Source organism: Gossypium raimondii, chromosome 6, assembly GCF_025698545.1.
Source record: "Gossypium raimondii isolate GPD5lz chromosome 6, ASM2569854v1, whole genome shotgun sequence".
Taxonomy (NCBI): Eukaryota; Viridiplantae; Streptophyta; class Magnoliopsida; order Malvales; family Malvaceae; genus Gossypium; species Gossypium raimondii.
In genome coordinates, this window is record NC_068570.1 from 52,082,236 (window position 1) to 52,105,805 (window position 23,570).

General features: G+C 34.8%; 4 protein-coding genes and 1 pseudogene across 8 annotated transcripts; 2 read left to right on the forward strand and 3 right to left on the reverse strand.

Annotated features, from left to right (window-relative positions):
- The first annotated feature begins 436 nt into the window (after positions 1 to 436).
- On the forward strand, positions 437 to 1,463 carry LOC105772945 (mavicyanin-like; annotated as a pseudogene).
- Positions 1,464 to 1,756: 293 nt separating this feature from the next.
- Positions 1,757 to 6,313, reverse strand: LOC105772943 (transcription initiation factor IIF subunit alpha). 2 transcript variants are annotated; one of them, XR_001126928.2, is made up of 10 exons: positions 5,913 to 6,313; positions 5,620 to 5,778; positions 5,064 to 5,209; positions 4,568 to 4,938; positions 4,223 to 4,335; positions 3,514 to 3,642; positions 3,063 to 3,275; positions 2,709 to 2,957; positions 2,024 to 2,307; positions 1,757 to 1,890 (listed from the first exon to the last, which is right to left on the reverse strand). XR_001126928.2 is itself a non-coding variant. In XM_012594463.2 (9 exons), exons 1-9 carry the CDS (start codon positions 6,081 to 6,083, stop codon positions 2,215 to 2,217), a joined length of 1,644 nt encoding a protein of 547 aa, XP_012449917.1. In that variant the 5' UTR covers positions 6,084 to 6,313; the 3' UTR covers positions 1,757 to 2,214. The 2 variants fall into 2 exon arrangements, 1 of the variants encoding a protein (XP_012449917.1); XM_012594463.2 differs by having other exon boundaries at positions 1,757 to 2,307.
- A 2,005-nt stretch (positions 6,314 to 8,318) lies between these two features.
- LOC105771703 (mannan endo-1,4-beta-mannosidase 6) lies at positions 8,319 to 11,186 on the forward strand. Its single transcript, XM_012593111.2, has 5 exons — positions 8,319 to 8,774; positions 8,864 to 9,061; positions 9,428 to 9,550; positions 10,132 to 10,343; positions 10,608 to 11,186. Exons 1-5 carry the CDS (start codon positions 8,376 to 8,378, stop codon positions 11,017 to 11,019), a joined length of 1,344 nt encoding a protein of 447 aa, XP_012448565.1. The 5' UTR covers positions 8,319 to 8,375; the 3' UTR covers positions 11,020 to 11,186.
- Positions 9,272 to 12,923, reverse strand: LOC105771706 (acyl-CoA--sterol O-acyltransferase 1). The gene is made up of 2 exons (XM_012593117.2): positions 11,606 to 12,923; positions 9,272 to 9,611 (listed from the first exon to the last, which is right to left on the reverse strand). The coding sequence occupies exon 1, from the start codon at positions 12,652 to 12,654 to the stop codon at positions 11,611 to 11,613; it is 1,044 nt and encodes a 347-aa protein (XP_012448571.1). The 5' UTR covers positions 12,655 to 12,923; the 3' UTR covers positions 9,272 to 9,611; positions 11,606 to 11,610.
- Positions 12,924 to 13,056: 133 nt separating this feature from the next.
- On the reverse strand, positions 13,057 to 16,505 carry LOC105771702 (uncharacterized). Of its 4 annotated transcripts, none has more exons than XM_012593109.2 (10): positions 16,340 to 16,505; positions 15,684 to 16,024; positions 15,342 to 15,586; positions 14,882 to 14,966; positions 14,593 to 14,778; positions 14,344 to 14,511; positions 14,046 to 14,264; positions 13,760 to 13,928; positions 13,453 to 13,627; positions 13,057 to 13,340 (listed from the first exon to the last, which is right to left on the reverse strand). In XM_012593109.2, exons 2-10 carry the CDS (start codon positions 15,990 to 15,992, stop codon positions 13,247 to 13,249), a joined length of 1,650 nt encoding a protein of 549 aa, XP_012448563.1. In that variant the 5' UTR covers positions 15,993 to 16,024; positions 16,340 to 16,505; the 3' UTR covers positions 13,057 to 13,246. The 4 variants fall into 4 exon arrangements, with proteins under 4 accessions (XP_012448563.1, XP_012448562.1, XP_012448561.1 ...); XM_012593108.2 differs by having other exon boundaries at positions 15,684 to 16,027; XM_012593107.2 differs by having other exon boundaries at positions 15,684 to 16,096.
- Positions 16,506 to 23,570: the final 7,065 nt, after the last annotated feature.

Below are 23,570 nucleotides of genomic sequence, written 5' to 3' on the forward strand. Positions count from 1 at the left end.
ATAAAGAAAGGAAAGGAGGCAAACAGATTGGAGAAGAATGGTGGTTAATGGTAGTTATCCCATGACTTGTGTTGTCCAATTTTTCAACCAATCAAAGGGTATTTTAATGAAGTTAGTAAGAGTATTCCTCATGCGATTTGTTCTATATTTAATCTAATTTAAATTTAGACATCTTATGATTGTTTAATCGATAGAATATTATTATAATTGTAGTTATGTACGTAAATATACTGTTTAAATTAATTAATTGGTCTGGTTAAATTGAAATTTTGGAATAATAATTAGTTAAAATTCAGAAAAATCAGATTTTTTTTTTTTAATTGTTTCTGGAAGTGTTAACAAAATTGGTGGGTACACAGCAACCATTCCATTGTTTCTAGGAAGCTGCCTGTAGGGTGTAAGCTACCTTTTTGTCTCTATTGTGCTAACCTTCTTGCTTAACACACACACTTCACCCCATCTTTCTCTTTCAAAAGAATCCCTTCCTTGTTTCTTAAGCAACGCTAGAGAGTAACATATACTTTCCTGTTGTGTGACAATAGCTATGACAATGGTGACGAAGATGGTGATGGTTCTTGTTTTCATGGCAGCCAGTACTGGTGTGAAATGGGTCGGAGCACAAGTGCATCACGTGGTCGGAGGTGACCGTGGCTGGGACCCTTCATTTGACGTTGCATCTTGGTCTTCCGGTAGGATCTTCAGGGTCGGAGACAAAATCTGTAAGTCGGCTCTTAATTACAAAACATTTCCAGCTTCGTTTAACTATTGGTTTTGGTAAAAGAAAAAGAGTGCAATGCCTATGTTACATCAACTTACAGAAGACAATTCCCAAAGCATTAATGAATCGTGTTAAATATACTTTATTGTCGTTCCTCACCATGTTTCATCCATCAGCTGCGTTTCTTACTTTGCATACATGCTTTAGTGAATAATGTTATTACTAAATGTTGTGCAGGTTTCCCCTACTCTGCAGCACAGGAGAGCATCGTAGAGGTAAAGAGCAAGGATGAATATGAGTCGTGCGATGTAGGAAACCCCATAAGGATGTATACAGTGGGCTTAGATGGCATCGAATTGGATGGGGAAGGGATTCGATACTTCATGAGCAGCAAGCCTGAGAGCTGCAAAAGGGGTCTAAAGCTACGCGTGGAGTTAATGCCTTTGCAGAGCCCAGAATTCCCCCAAGAGATATTGTCAGAGTCAGAATCAGAGTCAGACAACTCTGATTGGAGCATAGCCGCCGCGCCCACAACCCCTTCCCCATCAGTCCAGCTTTATGGGAACTTCCTACTTTCATCATTTGGGCTCTTGCTTTGCACTTGTATGGCTATTTAGTTGGCTTATTACTCATCCGTTTTAGCCTATGTTTGCCTTATGCTCTATATCCTATAATAAATCTAATGTAGTTATCCAAAACTTGACAAGGCAAGGTAAAATAATTTAATAATTCAACCATTAATCAATTAATTGATTTTTTTTAAATACTATATTTTAACAAACGATAGTATTTGTCTTCTAATAGATTATATAAATATTTTAAAATAAGAAAATCAATTTAGTATATATTAAATCAATCCGATATCAATCTGGAGAATACTACCTTTACAAATATTTTATATATATTTAAAGTGAATCTATTTTACTAAACTCAATGTGCATGAATCATCAGAATGTTAAAATATTAACCCTACAAAAAGTTAAAAAGTGCGCAATGTAAATGAATCTCCCCCAACACACACGCCCATACACATATATATTAGATGATGCAATGTGTTTTAAAAGTGCCAATGGCTCAAGTTTTCAGACGAAATGTTGACATAACAGGATAGTTTGTAGTTTCCAACAGATTGATAAGGCAACATGGGAATGCCAGCACCTATACGGCTAAACCTGAAAATTATAACTGTGTGAGATTTTTTTTAGCCCTTCTGCTAATATAATAAGGAAACTCCCCATTCAGCATGACAAAATGTCAAACTCTAAATTCCAGAAAAATCCATGTAGGTATACAGTGTCCAGGTACCTGTCTTAAAATTCACATAGAAAGATGCCTGCTTACAAGGATGATACACCAGATTTCCTTATCACCTCTTGTTTCTAACTTGCCACTCGCAAAATCCATTTCCAGAAAATGCAAGTTACACTTTCCCCTCTCTGTTGACGACCAAAGCATAAGACTTTATTACGGCACACCTTGAAACACAGATATAAACCTCACTTTTCTCTCAACACGACGTAGTTATTAGGCCCATTCGTCTTTTGTATCTTAGAAATTCGCCTAAGAATATCTGCAAAAGCCTTCTTGTCCTGTACCAAAGAGATTTATCCACTTAAGTAGTACATTGAGAAGTAAATAAAAGAGAATTAAATGCATAAACAAACTAAGTATATCTTGCGGTGTTTTTAGATTGATCTGCTTATTTAATGGGCCTATCTTGCCTTCTTGGACTAGAACAACCTTGTGCAGTTACTAATATGAAGCACCATATCTATAATGCTAAACTGTTTCATTCTTCAGAGATTAAAAGCATGGGCCCCACAATTGTGAAACTCCAAAAATCTAACAACAATAAAATCTATATACACATTTTAGATACCTACTGAATGTATAAACCAAAGAGATCAGTTGACAATAGATTCAGTGAGCACAGCAATAAATATTAAACCAACAAAACAGGAAAGGAAAAGGATTATGGAAGACAGAATACCTCCGGAGATTTTAACCTAGCTTTAAATTTAGCAACAAGATCAGATGTTGTTACAGGTGCCTTTTGTAATAACACAGCCCTGATTTCTTCTTCAGTTACAGGTCCAGCAGTTGATGCTGAACCTGCTTTAGAAGAAGAAGCACTGGCAGCTGATGTTGATCCAGCTTTTGCAGAGGATGATGTGCCCTTGGAAGGCGCACTGCCTTTCGAAGCAGATGTATTTTCCTCCTTCACAGAAGTTTTTGACTCCTGCCCCTCAGAAAGCACAAAATAAGTTAAACATTTGAAACAAATTTCTTCTTAAAAAATATCTACATGTGCAAAGAGGTAAGATTAGGAGCTCTGGTAACATACAGGTTCTGATTTAACCTTCTTCAGAGGGGTACCATTTGATGCTTTTGTATCATCACCTTTTCTCTTTCCCTTTGATGACTTAGATGCAGCTGGGGTTCCCCGAGCAGAAGCTGAAGGAGCCGGTTTCATTGGACTGTTGTCAGCTGGTTCTTCTTTAGGTGCATCCTTCTGCTTAGGAGCTGGTGTAGGATTAAAGTTCATATCATCATCCACCTGAAGCAAAAAAAAAAAACTCTTGGCATAAGCATAATTGGTGTAGACACCACAAAAGATTTGTGTAAAGTCAAGCCGGGATTAGTTAGTTCCATCTTGATAAAGAAGAGATGAGACATTATAACTACAGAAAATGATCATCAAGAATGATGAAATAAAAGCGACACATGTTAATCCTGTTGGCTTTTGTTAGATAAAAATGTATTACAATAAGCCATTAGGTATCCTATAAGCTTACATCCTCATCATCATCATCTTCGTCTGCATCTGAATCATTAAGCCCACTAGCTTTCCCTAATAGCTTCTTCAACTCTTTCCCGGACTTACTCAGTCCTCCTTCTTGCTCCTCATCCTCCTCGTCTTCATCCTGAAAGAAAACAGAAAATGTTATCTACTACTCAAAGGAGACCAGATTCCAGTCATAATGACGCTTTATAAATGATAAAAAAGGCCACCTCTACCAACAGAAGAAAGAAATTGTTTTGGTGGGGAAAAATGCATACACATACACAAAGTGCAAGCAGTAACTAGCAGAACTTTACTCTGAATACAGTACTATACAATCCAAATGATTCTTATTTGCAGACAACCCGTGGAAGTAAAAGTAGACTATCACCAAAGACAAACTAACACTCGAACCTAGAAAATTTGAATAAATTGTACAGTAAATGATTTCTAGAAACTGGAAATTTATATTTATTGCGACCTTCTCAATAAATTTTATATTATATAGTTTTAGATTCCCATGCAGTAGTCTTTGAATAGAGAATTTAAAATGATAACAATAAAAAAGGTGGGTAGAATAATGTCCTATCCAGTGCAAACTGCAAAATCTCTAGAGTCTAAAGAAGTTATGAGGCTTAAAACTATTCTTACATGAGACAAACAAGATCCTAACAGGTAATGTGATCCTTAGTTTGCAGTTTTGATAAGTGTATCAAAAATACCTCCTTGATTTCCGGTGGAGCAGGAACTTCAGGGGCCAAATCCCTTTCCTCAGGATCGTTACCAACAGCTTCATCATCATCAGTGAATATTTCTTCATGCTCCCAATCATCACCTTAACCAAAAGCATGCGAATAAACAAGAAGAGTAAAAAAAAAAAAAAAAAAAAAGAGACAGGCTAGGGACCTTCTGTGTGACCCTTATCTCTCACAATAGTTAATTTATACTATTTCTATGTTAATTTCATTCATCTTCTGCTTCAACATGGAAAATCATACCAAATATTCTACAAATCAGAATGATAACAAAGAAATAGACACCAAGACACTAACATTATAAAAGCTCACCCTTCTCAATATCATCATCATCCATATCAAGATCACCTCCCCTTGGACCTTCTTCATCATCATCACCACTTTTTTTGTTAAGTCCAAGCCTATTCTTCCTGGCAGCTTCCTCTTCTTCATCTTCTTCTCCTCTATCTGATACATGACCTTCTTCCTCCTCACCAGTTGACTTTTTACGTCCCCTCCCACCAGCAGCAGCAGTTTCTTTTTCATCAATCTTCTCCACTTCACCAAACGCAGCAGCGCCATTATTCGCAGCTTTCATCATCCATCTCTCATAACCATCTGCAGTCTTCCTCCTGTTCTTCATTTTTTCTTCAGCTTCTTCTAGTGTAAGTTGCTTATACTGAGCAACCTTGTTAAAATTGTACCTGCCAAAGAGTTTCACAATTAAAAAACTAATAAGACTCAAATATAGCATATTATAGAACAACAGTGCAATGGGTAGTCAGAACAGTGATGAGTAGTCAAAACAACAATAATATGTCACTCATACCAAGAACCAGCAGGAATCGCTACAAATTCCTTTCCTTGCATCATAAGCAGGTAATAAGTTGCCGACTGTGAACCTTCAAGTTGACCTTGATATTGAGCCTGACCTGTTTCATCCTCCAACAACCAAGGTTTGTTCTTATATTTCTCCTGAAAAAATAGGAGCCAGCAATAATGAAATTCAGCATCTAAGTCAATAAGGGCATAATTAAATCATTCCAAGTTCAGGAAAATTTCCCTCCTTAGCATATGAAGAATGATACTTGCTATATTCTTGTAATTATCAATTTTGGTTCCGCAACATAGCAAAAAACTGCTTCAGTCTACTTTTTACTTTACTTGTACAACAATTACATGATATGCCAAAATAAAAAAATATGGGTCTGCGTCACAGAATCCAGAAAAAACTTCATAGAACTTTCTCTAAAAATTTACTTGCCAATGTTCTCAACCTTTTTTCAGGAATTTGGAGCATGCAGACACCATATAATTTAGCTATCCGTTTTACAGTGAAAGCTAGGAACATACAAGAAACAGATGAAAAAGGATAAATCTAATACCCGCAAAGCATCAGTAACTTGGCGTCCTTGTAGCCCATCTTTTTGCAGAGACCATCTATTCTCAGCATTTTTCTTCTTTGAAAAATTGGGCAACCCAGTCATAAACCTACCAATAAAGTAGTTCTTGTCGGTGCTAGGACTTGCTCTAACATTGTATTCCTAAATTCCAAAAAGAAATAACCCCGAAATTAAATTAAATTCCAAAAATTATGTTCAACAATTAACCCAATCACTATTTAGCTATTATCGAAAGAGGAATTAGAATAAGAAGATGTGAAGATTGGGAAATGAACTCGAATCAAGCGGGTGACAATGGCGCCACATTCGAAGCATTTGCCTTGGTTCTCGGCCATGGTTTTGCCACAAGAGACGCAGAGGGTCATGTGCTTGCAGTTGCTACCGTACAGATCTTGGGAGGATCCGCAGCCGCTGCAGGACGGCTTCAGCATGAGATCGAAAGACATGATTCCCTTCCCCCCCGATAGAAGCAAAAGGAAGAGGCTAGGGTTTAATTGAACGTTGAAAAGGAAATTGGAACAGTCAAATTGCACGCCGCGTCTCTTCCGTTGGTTAAGATTAAAGGTGGGTAGGCATGAAATCTTCGAGATAGAAAATTGATGAGAAGGGGATTTTGATCGGTGAAACCAAAGGGAACAGAATCAAGGTTTTAGGAGTCGCGTTTCCCTAACGTTAAGCGCTGAGGACACGTGTCACACTAATGATTTTTTCATTGTATTTTTCGGGTCATATAATTAATTTTATACTGACTGGACTAATGATGTGAGTAATGACAATTAAAGAAAATGTAATAATTTCAATTGGATCCCTTTTTAAGTTAAAGGTATGTCCCAAATGTGAGACGATGCTTCCTCCACAGCCGAGGGCATTGACACACACACAACTTAAAATTAATGGAAGTCAACCGAAGAGTTGGTATGTAGTGATTGCCATCTGCACCCAATGCAGTTTTCTGTCAAACTTGTTTGTTACCAAAACCTTAATCTCTTCAATGAGTTCCCAATTAACCCTTGATTTGTAATGTAGAACATTGATCCATTGTTTTTCTTTGTTGAGTAGTGTTGCCCTTATATCTACTTCTCTTTCATCATTAATAACACATGTCTTACAACTGTAATTCGACTCAGAAGCTTAGATTGCATCTTAAGCCTTTTACATTCAATGGTCTATGTCTCCAGTTAAAGTTGTTACTCCAAAATCGACCTCTCCTTGCCCTTCTTAACTAGCCAACATCTTTCCAATTGCTAGAGTTGCTCCCACTAATCTTAATGAAACTCCAATAACATCTTCCTTCAAGAAGTAAATGTTTTTGTGAATATAACAAAGTGTGTATCTGATTTGTTCCAACGTATATCTTAAGTTTGGGTTACCCCTTTCAAAAATAATTCCCCGCGAAATGCACGTGAATTCGAGTGAAACGTCTTAATTTCTTTGGAGTCAAGTTCATCCATATAAATAGAGGGTTTAGTGGAGATATTGTTATGGGTTTTTTTACAAAATTACTTATGCCTTTTTACTGTTTTACTCTTTTGTTATTAGTATAAATAGAGGGTTGATTCGTGATTTCCATAGAAAAGTAACACCACTTGAATTCCATCGTCTATATTTGGGTGTACAAATATTGAACGACTATATTAATCTTGGGGGATAGCGTTCGCTACACAATTTCATATTGATTTATTTATTTTTTCCAATCAGTGCTAACAGATTTGTTTTAGTAATAGATTACATTTTCAGATAAACCCCACCTAATACTCCTATTAAGGCCCAAATCCCTTCCATTTCATATTTAAATGTCAACCCCCAATTTGCATATATCTCTTATGTTGAGTATACATTCTCAAATCCAAGAGTCAGATGGTGATTGTTCGATAGAAAGGAAATTCTTATTGTGATAATGCCTTACTCCTTTGTAAGGATTCGCCAAGCTTGCTTAGCGAACAAAGCCTCGTGATGATTGATAAGAAGATTAAGGTATTGTTTACAAAATTACATGCATAGTTAATAAAAATTAATTATAAAATTAAAAACTTAAAAATACATGCATAGTTAAAAAAGTTAAGTATCGAAATTTGATGGGATAGAAAATAAGGATATAAATTGAGTTGCACTAGCGTATTGTGAATATATCTGATAATAAGTTGAGTCACTCGTTTAGATTTATGTTTGAAAAGCGGAAAGTTTTAAATAAAAATATAGACATAATATCCGTTTTCTAAACAGGTTAAGCCTTGGGCCTGGCTCAAATCAGCTTCGTTGTTGTCATTTCACTATTATATTACTAATATTTTGTTATTATTATTTGGATATTACATAACTCTTGTTTTATTGTTAATTGAACTATTATTTTAAACGTATTTATTTGCTAAATTGTAATTATCTTAGTGTTTTTAGCATTTTAATGTATTATATCTTTTAAATTTATTTTTATATAAAAAATAATCCAGAAGAAATTTAATATGGACGAGCTGGTTGAATTCGAGTTTAATGTCGATTTTGGAGAAAATTTTAAATATATTTTTTGAGTCCAACTAATTAAGTCAACTCGTCCGGGCATATGAAGTAATGTACGTGGCGTAGGATAACTAAAGACCAGAGTAAAACGCATGGTCGGCGCAAATGAGATGAACGTGGAATACCAAGAATTAATATAAAATAAAAATAAAAAAGCATTTAAATTTAAAGTAATAAAAGGAGACACAACTACAGACCAGCTACCAACCGCCTGCTACAGAGGAATGGCATCAGATTGGAGAGACAAGAAGCTTTATCCTTTGCTGGGCATCCTTTTACTTTCCATTTTCCTCTACTTCAATTTGGGCAGTAATCCCATTACCTTTCCCATCCTATGGCAATCCCATATGGGTTTCGTTTCTGCAAACTCCACGCATTTCATCATCGTCAACCCCCGCGCTCCACTGGAGAACCAGTCAACTTTCTACATCAACGGCTGGAACTCCTATTGGCTAATGCAGGAGAGCGTGTGGGCTGGTCCCTCCAGGTCAAGGGTGTCGAAGATGCTTAAGAAAGGGGCGGAAATGGGGTTGACCGTTTGCAGGACTTGGGCTTTTAACGATGGTGTTGGACCTAATGCCTTGCAGATATCTCCTGGTGTCTTTAACGAACGAGTCTTTCGGGTATGTTTTATGGTTCCATTGGCTTGTTTTCTAAATACCTTTTTGTTTATTTCGTTTAATTTTTCTTATGTTGCATTGTAATGAGATAGGGATTGGATTATGTGATTGTTGAAGCAAGGAAGCGTGGGATTAGGTTGATTCTAAGTTTGGTGAACAATTTAAGTAACTTTGGTGGGAAAGCTCAGTATGTGAGATGGGCACAAGAAGCTGGACATAATGTTTCTTCTTCAACTGATTCATTTTTTTCACACCCTATGATTAAAGATTACTACAAGGCCTATGTCAAGGTACTTGACCATGACCCTTGGAGTATTATAAGTTTATCAATCTTCAAATTGCTAGATGTTGTTGAGATCGGGTCATCAAATCTGCTTTTTTAAAAGAAATTAGCCTTAGATGAAGCTAAGGTTGAATCCTTGGCATTATAACTTTCTATCGAATAGGTTGTGTTGGATGATAATGGTACTCAGCACTGAAAGCATTCAGAAAGAGCTGACTTATAAGCATCGTTCTTTGAATTTCCACTACTTTTAGATCAATGGAAAGATTTGATTGTATGATAAGAAAGTTATTGGCTTTACTCACCCACATGTATGCTTCTTCTTTGGCTGTAGCAATCGTATCAAGTTAACATCGGATGTTGTATTTCACAGGCTATTTTGTCTAGAAAGAATTCCTTGAGTGGTGTTAAGTATGCTGATGAACCGGCAATATTTGCTTGGGAGCTGATGAATGAGCCCCGTTGTTCATCCAGTTCCTCTGCTCCCATTCTTCAGGTGAATTATAGAACTTGCTGTTTCATAATTGTGCTGCTATGTAATCATTTGGCCTGAAGACCTGAAGAATAATTGAGAGATTTTCTTATTTTTCTTTTAATCTCTGAACATTAGTAGATTGTTGTAACTTCCATTTATTTTCAATATTCTAATATCTAGTATAGCTTGAGTGTGCTTGGTTGGAAAGAAAGGTGAGAGGAAAGAAAATAGAAGTGATGATATTTTTTATCCTAATGAATAAAAATCAGGAGAGAAATTAGAAAAATGTGTATGTTAGTTCAACATTATGCATTTTTCAAATATTTTATTTTTTTTCTTTTCATTTTTCAACTCTACCAAGCAATGGACGGACATCTTTCCTGCCAATCAAATCTATGAAATTATGTTTTCCATCCTTCTAGTTTTCTACCCCTTCAATTTCCATCCTTCCAATTTCCTTTGCACTCTACCAAGCAAAGCCTTAGTCTGGAAACTCCTCATTCTAAATTAATGTATGTGAATTTATATCAGTTTCATTTTTTCCCCTTTGTTTTCGCATCTATTAGAACTTTATTAATACTGTCTATTAGCATGGAGTGCAGGCATGGCTTAATGAGATGGCTGCTTTTGTCAAGAGTCTGGATCAGAAACATCTAGTGACTGTTGGACTTGAGGGGTTTTATGGCCTGAATACAACTAAGGGACTGGAGGTTAATCCTGGGGAATGGGCAGCCTCACTTGGATCAGATTTTATACAGAACTCAGCAATTGAGAACATTGACTTTGCTTCGATTCATGCATACCCTGATAGCTGGTTGTTAAATTTTACTTTCTGCATGATATGATAATATCTCAAAAATACTGTGTCCAAGTGACCGAATTAGTTGTCTGCTACGGTTACCAGCAGCGATTGTTTTCCATGATCTCATTTGGTCTACTTAGGCCAATGGAAAATACTCCTACGATGATGGATCAAATTGGTGTCACAGATCACCTAAGTGCATATTTCATTGGTCATTTTTATCTTCCATTCTATTTATAAATGTCAATATTTATCTCTTTATAATATACATTGTAGGATGCCCCATGATGATATGGAAGCAAAGGCTCGTTTTCTTTCCCGGTGGGTGGATTCTCATATAAGTGATGGGGATCATGTGCTTAAAAAACCGGTTATCTTTACGGAAGTTGGCTCTTTGGTGCATGCAGACAACCAAGGATTAGCTGACAAGGATATTCTTTTAAAGACCATGTATGAAAAAATTTACGAGTCGGCAAAGAAGAGACAAGCTGGGGCAGGGGCCTTAATTTGGCAATTACTAGTTGAAGGAGTGGGGGAATATAGTGACAGATTTTCCTTTGTAGCATGGGATAATCCTTCTACCTATAAACTGATACTAAAACAATCATGCAGGCTTAAAAGCATTTTCGCAAAGAGCATTCAGAGCCGGAAACTTAACAAGGATCCATGCTCTGGTAATCTACCTTGACAACAGTTGATTTGAAAACATTTATAACCTTACGCTTCATATGTATAGAAAGTAGTGAATGTTGGTACTTAATAGTTGTAAAGAAAAGAAGAGATGGAGATAGGTTAAAATGGAAGAAATGTGATGATTCAGCTTTGAGATTAATATATTTAGATTTATTCATTCAAGCAATGTGTGTGTAGAAAATTATTTCTTTGCTAGTTAGCTGCCATGCCTGCCTGGTATTATGTGCAGCTACTTTGTTTCCCTTTGAAAATACTTTTGTGTGTAAATTATGTAAATAATACAATTGCAATACTTCATCTACAATTGATAAAAGCATCATGGAAGCTCTAATTGACATGACTGACAGACAGGATAACTAGATAATGCAATGTGTACTTCATTGTATATTTCTATTTGCCACTTTGCTGATCACTGTTTTGCCATTGTAATTGTGGCTCTAATACTAAATTGTTCCAACAGTGAGTTTGAAAATGAATCAAAAAGATTTAAAAAATTACCCTAAAACCCAGAATTTTATGACATGTAAACTTTTATTCTAAGAATGGCACCAAACAGCTCAAATATCTCAAAGATAACGCACCAGAATCAATGTGACTTGAAAGAGCTGAAGGTTAGCGTAGTAACATTCTTAATAAACGCGCCTAGCACCGCGTACTCTTCAAGCGCCCTCTCCTTAGCCCCACACCGTAGAAGCGGTGGGAAAAATAGCCAGTTACCAGTAATCATCACGAATCCAACCGTCAACGGCGTAGAAACCTCCCTGGGCAACGGCCACTTATCCGCAAAGGCGTTCTTCAGAACGATCTCCGCCGTCACACATACTCCATGGAGAAGAAAGAACCGCATGACTTCCCATGTCGGCCACACGCGTCCCAGGTAATAGAAAATCAGCTCGTGCATGATTCCCGACACCACAAAAGTCCCGAAAACCGCCGGAAGCAGAGCCCGTTTACGACCAATGAAACGAGCAGCGGTGTTCCGGACAGGTTCGTACGCCGTCGGTCGTAGAACACTAGTTGCCATGAGGTTCCATCTCTTACCCCAGAAATCTTGCAGCGAGGTGGAGAGATAGGGTTCGTTAAACTGTTTCTCTAGCTCGAGACCCAACAAGGCTCGAGTCAAGGTCGCCACCGTTACTAGGATAATCTCTAGACAAAAGTATACATGAAAACAATACAGAACCAACAAGATCGTAGGGTGGATATGGTGCGTATAGTCATATACACTAAGCAACAAGGCAAAAAGCAGAACCTTGATTGCATAGTTTGTAGGTGTTTGATAGACATTTAGATGTGAAGGGTGTTGTTGGATTTTGATAGGGAAACAAGCAATGGCAATGAAACGAGGTAAAGAGAGAGATGGGGATGATAAAGGGCCTTTGCCGAAGGCGAAAAGTAAAAGCTTGAAGTTAGCAAGCCAAGAGATGGAGAAAGCAGTGGTACCAGCGAAATGTATGGAGGAGATGTTGAGTGGGATGGCGAGGAATAGGCACATAACTGGCAATAAACAAAGAAGCCGTACAATTCCTTTAGGGGTTTTCTTGGTTCTACCTATGGAGTAGCAGTAGCACAGGGAAATGATTATGCAGAGCCAAAGCTTGATGAACTTGTTTATCCCCTCGCTCGCCATTGATGGATTATATCAAATTGGAGTAAGAAACGATGATAATAATATCATATTGTTGCTGGATATTGACCTTACGTATTCGATTTAACAAGATTGAACGTCACTATAGCATGTGGGCGTTCCCAAGGTTTCTCACATTTTTATTTGTCCATATTTTCAGTTAGTCATTTAAAGTTGGTGATACAGATTTAGAGGATCTTCCTAGCTTTGGCGAAATACAAATTACATGTGTTGAATTCTTCTCCAAAAGAGCTGGCAACTAAATCCCTCTGTTGAGTGCAAGGCATTGTTAATGCCAACTCACAGAATCGTTATTTTCTAGTATTACAATCCCTCTTTCTCACCATCTGACACACCACCACAAATACCAATGTACTGAATTCCAAAATATTTTCAAGAGATCAATGGATGCCTAACAGCAGAAGAAAACTGAAAATTTTTTTATTTTTCTTCCAAACATACAAAATACAAGTGTTAAGACAGAAGCAGCATATTTTCACCTATATACCGCACCAACCATTTGCCAAATCTTGCCTTGAAGAACCAAAACCAAGTAATCATACACTATTCATATCGGTTAATCGAATATTCTATCCTACTGTTGCTGTTCGTATATCTGCATATAAGCTTCAGATAATGCAACCATCTGAGGAAGTGTTTCAGAAACATGCAGATCTTGCATTTCATACCTGCAAAATGTAAATTTCGGATGCATCATCCCCTGTATGTAGCATTTCACTCACATAAATCAACAAATTAAAAAAAAGAAAAAAAAAAGAGAGGAAGTATTTAGAAAATTACCATAGTTCTTCCGATTTCCGCTGTACAAAGACTCTGTAGAATCCCTCGTCAGGCTTACCATCATGAACGACATTAGCAATTAAATCATACTTGGTGCGCAACTTTTCATTCTCCTTTGTTGGTGCTGGCAAAGGAATGTAGTCTTTCAACTCGAGGTTTTTCACTGGAAAGTTCACTGCAAATGGGAAACATTAAGTTAGTACGAAGTGACAAAAACCCAGTCACATCCCGTGACATAATGATTACAATCCAGAGATGGATTGATCAAACTCTAATATGTCCAAATGAAAAAAAAAAAAAAACTCACCCAATGTTGGGTTCTTTTCTCTGAAGAAATTATTCTTAGTAAATCGGCGCATATGAAGTATCAAATACTGTGGCAATTTGGTGACTCGATATCTCATTCTTGCAGGAGGACGAACAGTAGTTGTTACCATCTCACCATCAAACTTCTTTAGTATATTAAACAAAGGTACCTAAAACAAAATTCATTAAAGAAATTAGTCTCAATACATTAAAAGCATCACAGATCATAACTTGCCTAGATGGATGACAGAACGGAAGGAAAAATACCCACAGAAGACATAAAATACCTGAGGTATTATATTTTTCTCCATCACATCTTTGAAAAGTGGTGGTTCTGGCAAATCCAGACCAAGCATCAGAAAGGGCATTCTGTATGTTTCAGCCGCAACATTATTATTCTCAATTTGACCATCTGTAATCTTTAATGCTCCATTCTGTTCCCCATCACTTTCTTTCTTCTCACTGATAGCTTTGCTCTGAGTCTCTTTCACAACCTCCAGTTCCCCCTATTGAATACCAATGTGTAAAATAAGCAGAAGATTATGCCAAAGCATGAAACAATGAGAGCAAGGTTTTAATTAGAACCTGAAAGCACTTATGGATGATGCTGCTACTTTTCTTCGAAGTTCTAAGATCTGCATGCAATGTGTTAAGAAGCCATGACATGAATTCAACTGGTTCACACTGCACGCCTATTCGAAACCGTTTTTTACTTGCTTTCATAACTGCCTGTAGAAACTCATGTGGGCTCACCTGTTGACACAAATGAGTAAAACCATAAACACAATGTGTTCCAGAACAATAATCTTTGCAATAATATAAGCATGATCTAACCTGTCCTTTAAAGTTTCGAGCATGCCAAATCTTTCGTGTGAGTTCTCCAAACCGATGAACAAGTTGAGATCTACAGTGCTGGTAATTCTCAGGGATAAGGAAGAAGTTTCTTAAGGGAGTAACTCTCATTAAAGATTGAATGGTGACATTGACAAAATCAGTCTTTTGAATATTATTCAGCCCAACCTGAAGGTTAGCACAAAAAAGCGATAATTTTAACACAAAAGGAGGAAAAAAATCAAAAGCTTATATTAAATGTGCCCTTGAATTTTAGAACAAAGATGATTACCATCCCAGGAAGGTAATCTGAACCATCAAGTGCCCTAGACCATTGCTTGTTCTTATCAAGTTGTTCAAGTTGTTCTCTGGAAAACCTGCATATATGGAGCCCAAGTAAAAAAACGTGTAAGTGCCTGAAGTCAAGACATCCTTTCACAAAGGAAAATTGAAAGCCGAAAGGCAATCATTTGCAAATATCAACCAGTCAAAGTCAATGCAGATAAAAGGATATCCTTTTAATTTGATAGCTAAAGTTGTAAAGAAAACATGAATTTCCTGCGAGCTAGAAAAGCCACAGCAAACAACAGGCACATTCTACATACAAGCCAGACATCCAGAGAATTATATAATGCAAATGTGCATGCACATGCCTTGCAGTGATAAAATAAGAAAAGGGAGCATGAAGAACAAAGAGAAATGGGGAAAAGCAAGTAAAACTGTAAAAGCAATCAAGCAAGATATGAGCAAACCTTGGGTATAGAACATGGCGAATATCATCCAATGATGGGTCATTAATTTCATACCCATCAGGGAGGCAGTACACCTTCTCTGTTCGAAGATTGATGTAGACATGATGTCCTGCTTCTAGACTATGAGTATATGCATGGGACTTCTTCCCTCTTCCTTGGTAATACTTCCCACAGACCAGGCATGCATACACATTCAAATTCGACAAAGAGACCGAACAAAATTTCTCGAAATCAAAATCCAGAACCTATCAAACAGAATTAAATATCCATTTGGAAAATCTTAAGTAATTGAACAATTACATAATAAATTCAAATTTGAGTAGTTACAATGAAGTTATTTACCTGGCGGTTAACAGTATCGAGGTAAGGGCAGTCTCTACGCACTTCAACCTGGCGATTTGACCTCCCTGGAGTTGCTCCTAGCCCATATGGATCATCTTCATCTTCATCATCTTCTTCTTCACTTTTAACTCTGTGACCATCTTCTTCTCTGCTGCCTATGTGATTCAATGCTCTCCTTTCATCATCTTCATCGTCATTATAAGGCACAAGTGACTCTTCAGGAGGTGAAGATGGTGAATCCAAAACCCTCTGCCGTTTTAAGTCTCGTTCCCCGTCTACACTATCACCAAGTTCCCTTTTTGATTTCATCTTCTTTCCCCCCCCCTTCACTCTCACAATTTCTGCTGTTATACCACAGTAGCATTCATCAATTAAACCAAATTCCCATGAGATCTTCTACTGCAATCGTTCACCTAAAATAAATGATAAAAAAAAAGAACTATACTTTTGGATGCTGAGAAAAAAAAAAGCAGGAAAATTCATAGCCAACTATCTAGGGTTTTTATTGAGTACCAGATAAAACATAGCAGCATAGCAAAGAAACTTAAGTACAAAGGAGATTAGATAAATTTTCAAACAAAATATCAGCGACTAAAATATACTATACATTTCTTTTATTTTTTAAAGAAATTAGAAGAAGAGTTTTAACGACGAACCTGAAAGACAATTTCTACTCAAAGGAAAAAAGCTCAGGTTAATCGTTCAGTGCAAACTGTGGCCAATCGCCGACGTTTCAAGGACACAACGAAGGGAGAAAAAGAGTGTCGAGTTCGGGTAACTAATTTCTAAGGCGGTAAGATCCGGCGTCGAGCGAAACTTGATTATCCAATCCAACCCTAAGATTAGGTGAAAGGTGGAAGCTTAGGCCTGTTTTAAATTGGGCTTCCATTTGTGCCCGATCTGTTCCTTAGAGATTGGACTTCGGCCACCATTTAAAATTTCAATCCAAATAAAAGAAGTCGCTTTAAGTTTTAACAACCAATTTATGCAAACATCTTGTGTTCAAGCATTCTGTCGATAAAATTTCCTGAGTTTGATTTTTGAGCAACACTTACCTTCTATTTTATCAAAAATCTTTACTTTTTGGGTAAATTATACTCATAATTACCTAACTATTAGTAAACTCTTTTTAGATGACGTGACGGTTTTTAAAATTGAAATAATAATTAATTTAGCCCTCAATGTTTACACATTACCTAATTTTATCCCATTTTTACATGAAAATATAATTTAATATACAATGTGTAAATTATATATTTATATATTTATAAATATATATATATATATTTATAAATTTTCGTTTATTTTAAACTGGACAATCCTCAAATACATTACTTTTATTATACTTCAAATGACTAAGAACTTGATATCTCTCAATGATAACCAATTAATTTTTCTTTTTGTTAGCCTGACCACCATTGACGAAGCAAATCAAAACTCATTTTTTTAAATTTTTTTTAAGCTATCAGACTTACAATTGGATTGAACTAATGAAGTGGGTATTTATATTTTCAAGCAATTGAATTGGCTAATTTTCAAATTTTGGGTTGTTTCGTTTCTTCTTTTTTTAAAATTTTTTCGTTGAATCAAACACAAGGATGATGTTGGAAAGGGTCACAAAGAAAAGCAAAACTATACAAAAGGATCAAATTATACAATGTGAAAATGTTGAGGGTTCAATTTTTTAGAATCAAAAATAAATTGGCACAATATATAAATATGCAAAAGGATCAAATTACTATTGCACCTTTTTCCTATAAATAGGAACCATGGGTTGAGCCAAAATTAAAGAATAGATTATATTTTCTTGAAAATTCAAGTTTTTGGTTTCAAATAGAGAGAAATTAGTTCTTCCATTGAAAATTAATTAAAATTTTTTATTTTGTGCGATCGATTTGTAAAGTTAGAGCCTACACTCTAAGTAAGCTAGGGTTTGAAGATAGAAGAGAAAACCGTTTGGTAGAAAACCAAGAAACGAACTAAATCTCCTCGCTCAAAGCACATGTACTAATTTAGTCCAGTATGTATTACTATAAATATCACCAGGTTCGATTTTAAGAAAAATTCTAAACTTTCATTGTGCATCTATCACTGTTTTCTAAACCATTTTTTCCAACAAAACCCCCTTACATTTGCCTCTACGTGTAGAGAAGCATTAAATATGGAGGTTTAATAATTGCAGTGTGGGAAAATCTTCTCCCACTCTTGGACCTCGACAATACCCCTCATCTTGATGAGTAATGAGGGAGACTGAAATGGTATGATTATTATTCCATCATTGAAATCGTGGATAGGATAGATGATGAGCTTCTACAACATTGCTTTAAATTCAATGTCCAGGTTCATTTTGATATTGATAATGGATGGTATTTTGGTCTCCTTGTTCCTAATGGTGACAACTCCGTAAAAGTAAAGACATAATTTTTTGTTTGTTTTTATAGACGGTGTCAATTGTTATAATAATTAAGTTATACAAGGTGTTAAGAGTGTACAATGGTGGTGGTTCATTCTGAGTGATGCAAAGACCCACTAAGGATAGAGGTTTAAGGTTGTTGTTGGAACAACCTAGAGGATATAGGTTCGAACACACAAATTGATTTCATTAAATGCTTTTAAACCATCACTCATATTCTAAACTAATTCTTAAACTCAAAATATATTCTAATTGAGTCCTCAAAGTATCAAAATATTGTATCAACCATATCCTTCCATCAGCCTAGGTGTCAATTTAGGTGTTAAATCTTGATTCTATTTAGAACAACTAAACCAAATTGTAAATATGTGTGTACCTATCATATGAACAACTTGGATACAACGTATTACAAATAACCAGGATTGTCATTAATTTTTTTAGAACTATTTCCTTTTCTTACATATGTTATATCTAAGTTGACATGTAGTAGCTACATATGACTTTATAATTTAATCCATGTGTTTTAAATATGATATACATCTTATTTGAGCTAGCATTTAATATCCGAGCTAATAGCTAGTCCTACAAAATGACTTGATTGATACCATTTTAATGCTTTGAGGACTCAATTACAACATTCTGAAGTTTGAGGAGTAATTTAAAATTTAGACCATAGTTTGAGAATGTCTAGTGAAATTACCCATGTATTAACATATTATTTCGAAACTTCACACTTGAACACATACATGTTTCAATTTCATTGGATTCTTCTGTTATCATAATAGATGTTGTCAAGATACTGATACATAGGAACAATGTTAAAGTGCCCACCCGAACCTAAGTAGTGGGGATGGTGAAAGGGTGTAACTATGCATACATAAGGATATGTAAAACCATTTCAAATGGGAAACTATACATCATTCCATGAAAATAATACCCCAAACAACTATAATTGTTCGTTGAACCTCTTGCCACCTTTGGACCAACCTTCATCACCGGCACCATACTCTCTTCACCCTACAACAATGATGAATGCTAATACTATATATGTTTGGTTTTCATAATGAAAAATGTTGGCATCACACAAATCTTTAACTAATGTGTACTAATTCAATCTGTTCTTGGCCCATTGTTTAGTTTCACATGTTTAAGGTAGTTTCTCATTTAGGGGTAAGTGGAAAATGGTTATAATAAGATCTTAGTTAAAATAATTAAGTCAACCGATTATCGATTGTTGAATTTCATAAATAAATTAATTGACTTAATCGACTGAACATATATTTTAATTTTAAAATATATTTATAATATATAATAAATATATAGTTTAAATTAGTCCTACTCAATTTACAAATTCAATCCAACCCAAATTTATTGATTGATTGGATTCTTTTGAAAGTTAATCAATTAAATCCATTATTTAAAATAAAAGGAACTAATCAGCTTAACTATTGGTGATCTTTAATTTCATTTGAGAGTGTTATTTTTTTTAACATTAATCTCATTATTATTCATTATGATATAATATCTAGCCTCATCTATAGTTCCTCCCCAACTCTTAATTAGAAGGATAATGCACTTTAACACACTCAAACCTATGTTTTTCTACATTGACACCAATCGAGTTAAGGCACAATTGGTCATTTGAGGCTGTTATTAACAGTCTGGTTATGCTTCATTGAAACTTCATGATTGTCTTCTTCTTTACAAGGCACTATAATGAGTAACCGACATTTTAGGCAAAGGGCTTAGGATGTTTTTCATATTTAAATTTGCCTTCCTCGGCTCCCATGCTTTTGAGGTTTGATATTTAGGTGTTGAGAATCCTTGGGATTGGACTTTCTACCCATGCTTTTCTTCATGGTCATTGTGTTCCCTTTATCTTTTGCTTTGCCGCTAATGGGGTCAAATAAAATCACTAAATCATACCAACTCAATCTCACTTTTACTTCAATCAATATCAACCAAACTGTTGTTTTGGTCATTTATATATTTCAATCTTGATAAAATTTTATAATTTTTTTTATTTAAATCTAATTAAAATGATAGTAGAAACACTGTAACAAGCATATCTGACAGACACTTTTAAACAATAAGGAAATGCAAGTAGACACTTCCTGTAAGTAATGAAGCACAATAATATGTAAACTGTGAAAATTAAACGTCGATAATGACAATGAATCGCAAAAAAAGAGAGAGAGAGAGAAAATGCTTGTTAAGATCGACCCGATTAAGCAACAAGTAAAAAAAATAGCGAAATAAATTGAGAAATTAAACACACAAATTTAACGTGGAAAAACCCATCCAAAGAGGATAAAAAACAACGGGTAAAGATAATTTTATTATAATGACAAAAGAACGAATAGTACAAAAGATGGAGATAAAAAACTAAACCCCGAAAAACTCGAAAACAAAGAACCCTCAAAACGCAAACACAAAATTCTCTAAATGTGTTATGAGTTCTAATCTCTAATGAGTGTATTTTCTAAGGTTGTGAAAGAACCTATTTATAAGCTAAATTAGTAAGTCAAATAAACTATGCTAATAAATGCTAAATATATTATACTAATAAATACTAAATCTTTTAGAAAGAAAATATATTTTGTTTAACTTGACTTGCAAGCAATCTCTTAGAATTTGGGTCACACAATTCTAACAATACCCTTTCGGAAAAAAAAAATCACGGGAAGAGGAGAAGAAAATTTACTATGTCGAATTCGAATAATATAAGAGGAGTATAGACTATGTCTATTTATAGGTTTGTAAAATAATATTCTAATCAAAGCCTAATAGAAATAATGCAGTAAAGTTAAAACATAGAGAAAGTAAACTTTTATACGGATTCCACTTGGCCTTCGCCCGGACATATCCCCTATCTTGCTACTTGTATTTTATTTTAATAGAAATTTAAAAAACACAACTCTAATATAAATGTTCATAAACGTTCAGTAAGAGAGCATATTGTATGAACCACTATGGCAAACTCCAAGCATCAACACAGTAATCAAATACCTGCAAAAATACAATCATTGAGTAGGTTGCCATTACCTACCTTCGGAAAATGGTAATTCAAATCTCTACAAATGGGAGGATTGACAAGGAAAGAAAAGAAAGGCATTAGGCATCATTATTGATTGATTGGATGATTATTTCGATAGGGTTAGGCTGTTTATCATGTGTTGTGAATTTCTTGACATAGGAGGGGAATTTCGCATATTGTCCCAATTCTATCAAGACTGGGAAACATTATTGCAATGATTCAGCTGACTTTTTTTTTGAGTGGAGGTCCCAAACTTGAGACACTTTGGTTGGGTCCATCAAAAGCCTCACTTTCATGGCGGAGATCAAATTTTGATCAAACAAGTAAAAAGAGGTAACAGCAGCTGACCTGTCTGTCTGTCTACCTTCTTCTCTATCGTTTAGTCGTTGTTCAATAAAGTTAATGACCATGATTCTTTTCCTTTGGGCCACCCTTGGCCGACCACTTTTGATTTAATTTCCTTTTGTCTCAAGTTTCAAAATTATTATAGAGGTTGGTGTATTATGAATTAGAACAATTAAATAGTTACATGTGGTGTGCCACCAGGGGCGAAGTCAGAAAATCATTGTAATTTTTACGATAGGAAAAATATAATTTTTAAATAATTAAATCAAAATTTTATCATTTTTAGAGGGTCAAAGTGTAATTTTACCCTGACTAAATTAAAATTTTAAAAATATTAAAGGGCCAAAATGGAAAATTTTCCATTAAGGGCCCCTGCCAGCCTCCTAGATTCGCCTCTGTATGCCGCGTGTATCTCATTCTAATATACATTGATCGGTTTTTAATAGTCAAAATAGATAAAAATTTTAACAAAAAGACAATATACAACAATTAATTTGACTTTTTTTTTAGTAAAAAGAATAAATTACAATTTAATTTTTAATACAAAGACGTTCATGATAGTTTCGTTAAAAAAATTATTTATTTTTCCTTGAGAGGGAATATAATTTGACTGATAAAAGCTTTTTTCTTTTTTGGGTTGCAACTATTGGGAAAAGCATGTTTTCATTATCTGCCAGCCATTGGGTATGAGCATGGATGATGATGATGATGATGTTGATAAATGATGGCGAAGGAAATGATGTTTTTTCAATGCCACACAGGACTGGGACAATAGTTTGAATCATACTAAGAATCTCATAGAATATAAAGAATCCCTTCACTTCACCTCTAAAAATTATTCATAATTTTATAATTTAATTTTACTTTCAAAAATAAATATATTTAAGTTTAGTGACAGAACGTAGTAGAGATTCACGGTGTATGGTTTCCTTAAAATGGTAAAATTTTAATTTATACCTTTTATAATATATAAAATTTTAAATTAATAATGATAAAATTACACTTTAACCTCAAAATGATAAAATTTAATTTAACCTTTTAAAAACTATAAAAATATAGACTATTAAAATGATAAAATTGTACTTTTACTATAATAAAAATACAATTTAATTCCACCTATAATTTTTTCTAACTCCGCCACTACTTAACTTCATTCCACTTTTAACTTTATTTAATATTTTAGTATCCAGCTCTAATTTTAATCTCATCCTAATTATATATATTATTAACTTTTAGAAAACTAAACTAAATATTTAAGTTTATAAAATTTAAAAAATTAAAAATTGTAATAGAAATATAAAAATATTTATAAAATTATATATATATATATATATATATATATTAAAGCAAGGAAATTTTACTTTAACTCTAAAAATTTTAACGAAGTCAATTGAGTTTTAGTTCGGTTGACATCGGTGTTATTGTCAATGCAAGAGGACATGTGTTCGAATGTGCTGAAATGTATTTATCATCTTATTTAAAGATTGAGGAGGGGTTATGAGTATAAAAGATCATATATATCAATGAAAAAAGTTAATTCACCTTATCTCGTTTTATAAGATCAAAGTGAATTAAAATATTTGTAATTGTTTTTATCCCGGAACCTTGAGCCATGAAAATGATAAGAATATCATCATAAAAATTTAAAGTAAAATAATTATATTTTATGTTACTCAGACTCAAATGTGAATGTTGGAGACGAATATGTATCCAATACGAGAATAATTGATCATGCATGAAGAATGGAGGAGGTGATGGGGGGTTTTGCCTACCCCTATACCACACCAAACTTGATCATAATGAACAATAAATGAGTGACATGCAAACCAAACACTAGAATCCAGATTGGAATGAGGTTGTCCGAAATCCAACATTACATTGCACGTAGGCTGTTCCAGTTTGTAAAACACCCCAAACCCTGTCGTGGGTCCAATTGAGTTGGGGCACCCTCCTCTCTCTCACCACACTGTCTTAAAAAAAACTTTAGATCAGAATCATGATCATGTTCCTTTTGGCTTTACAGAGTAATTCTGAATACTGTATCGTAAAAGATTTTCAAACCATTTAATTGTTTGCATGACGATGAACCCAT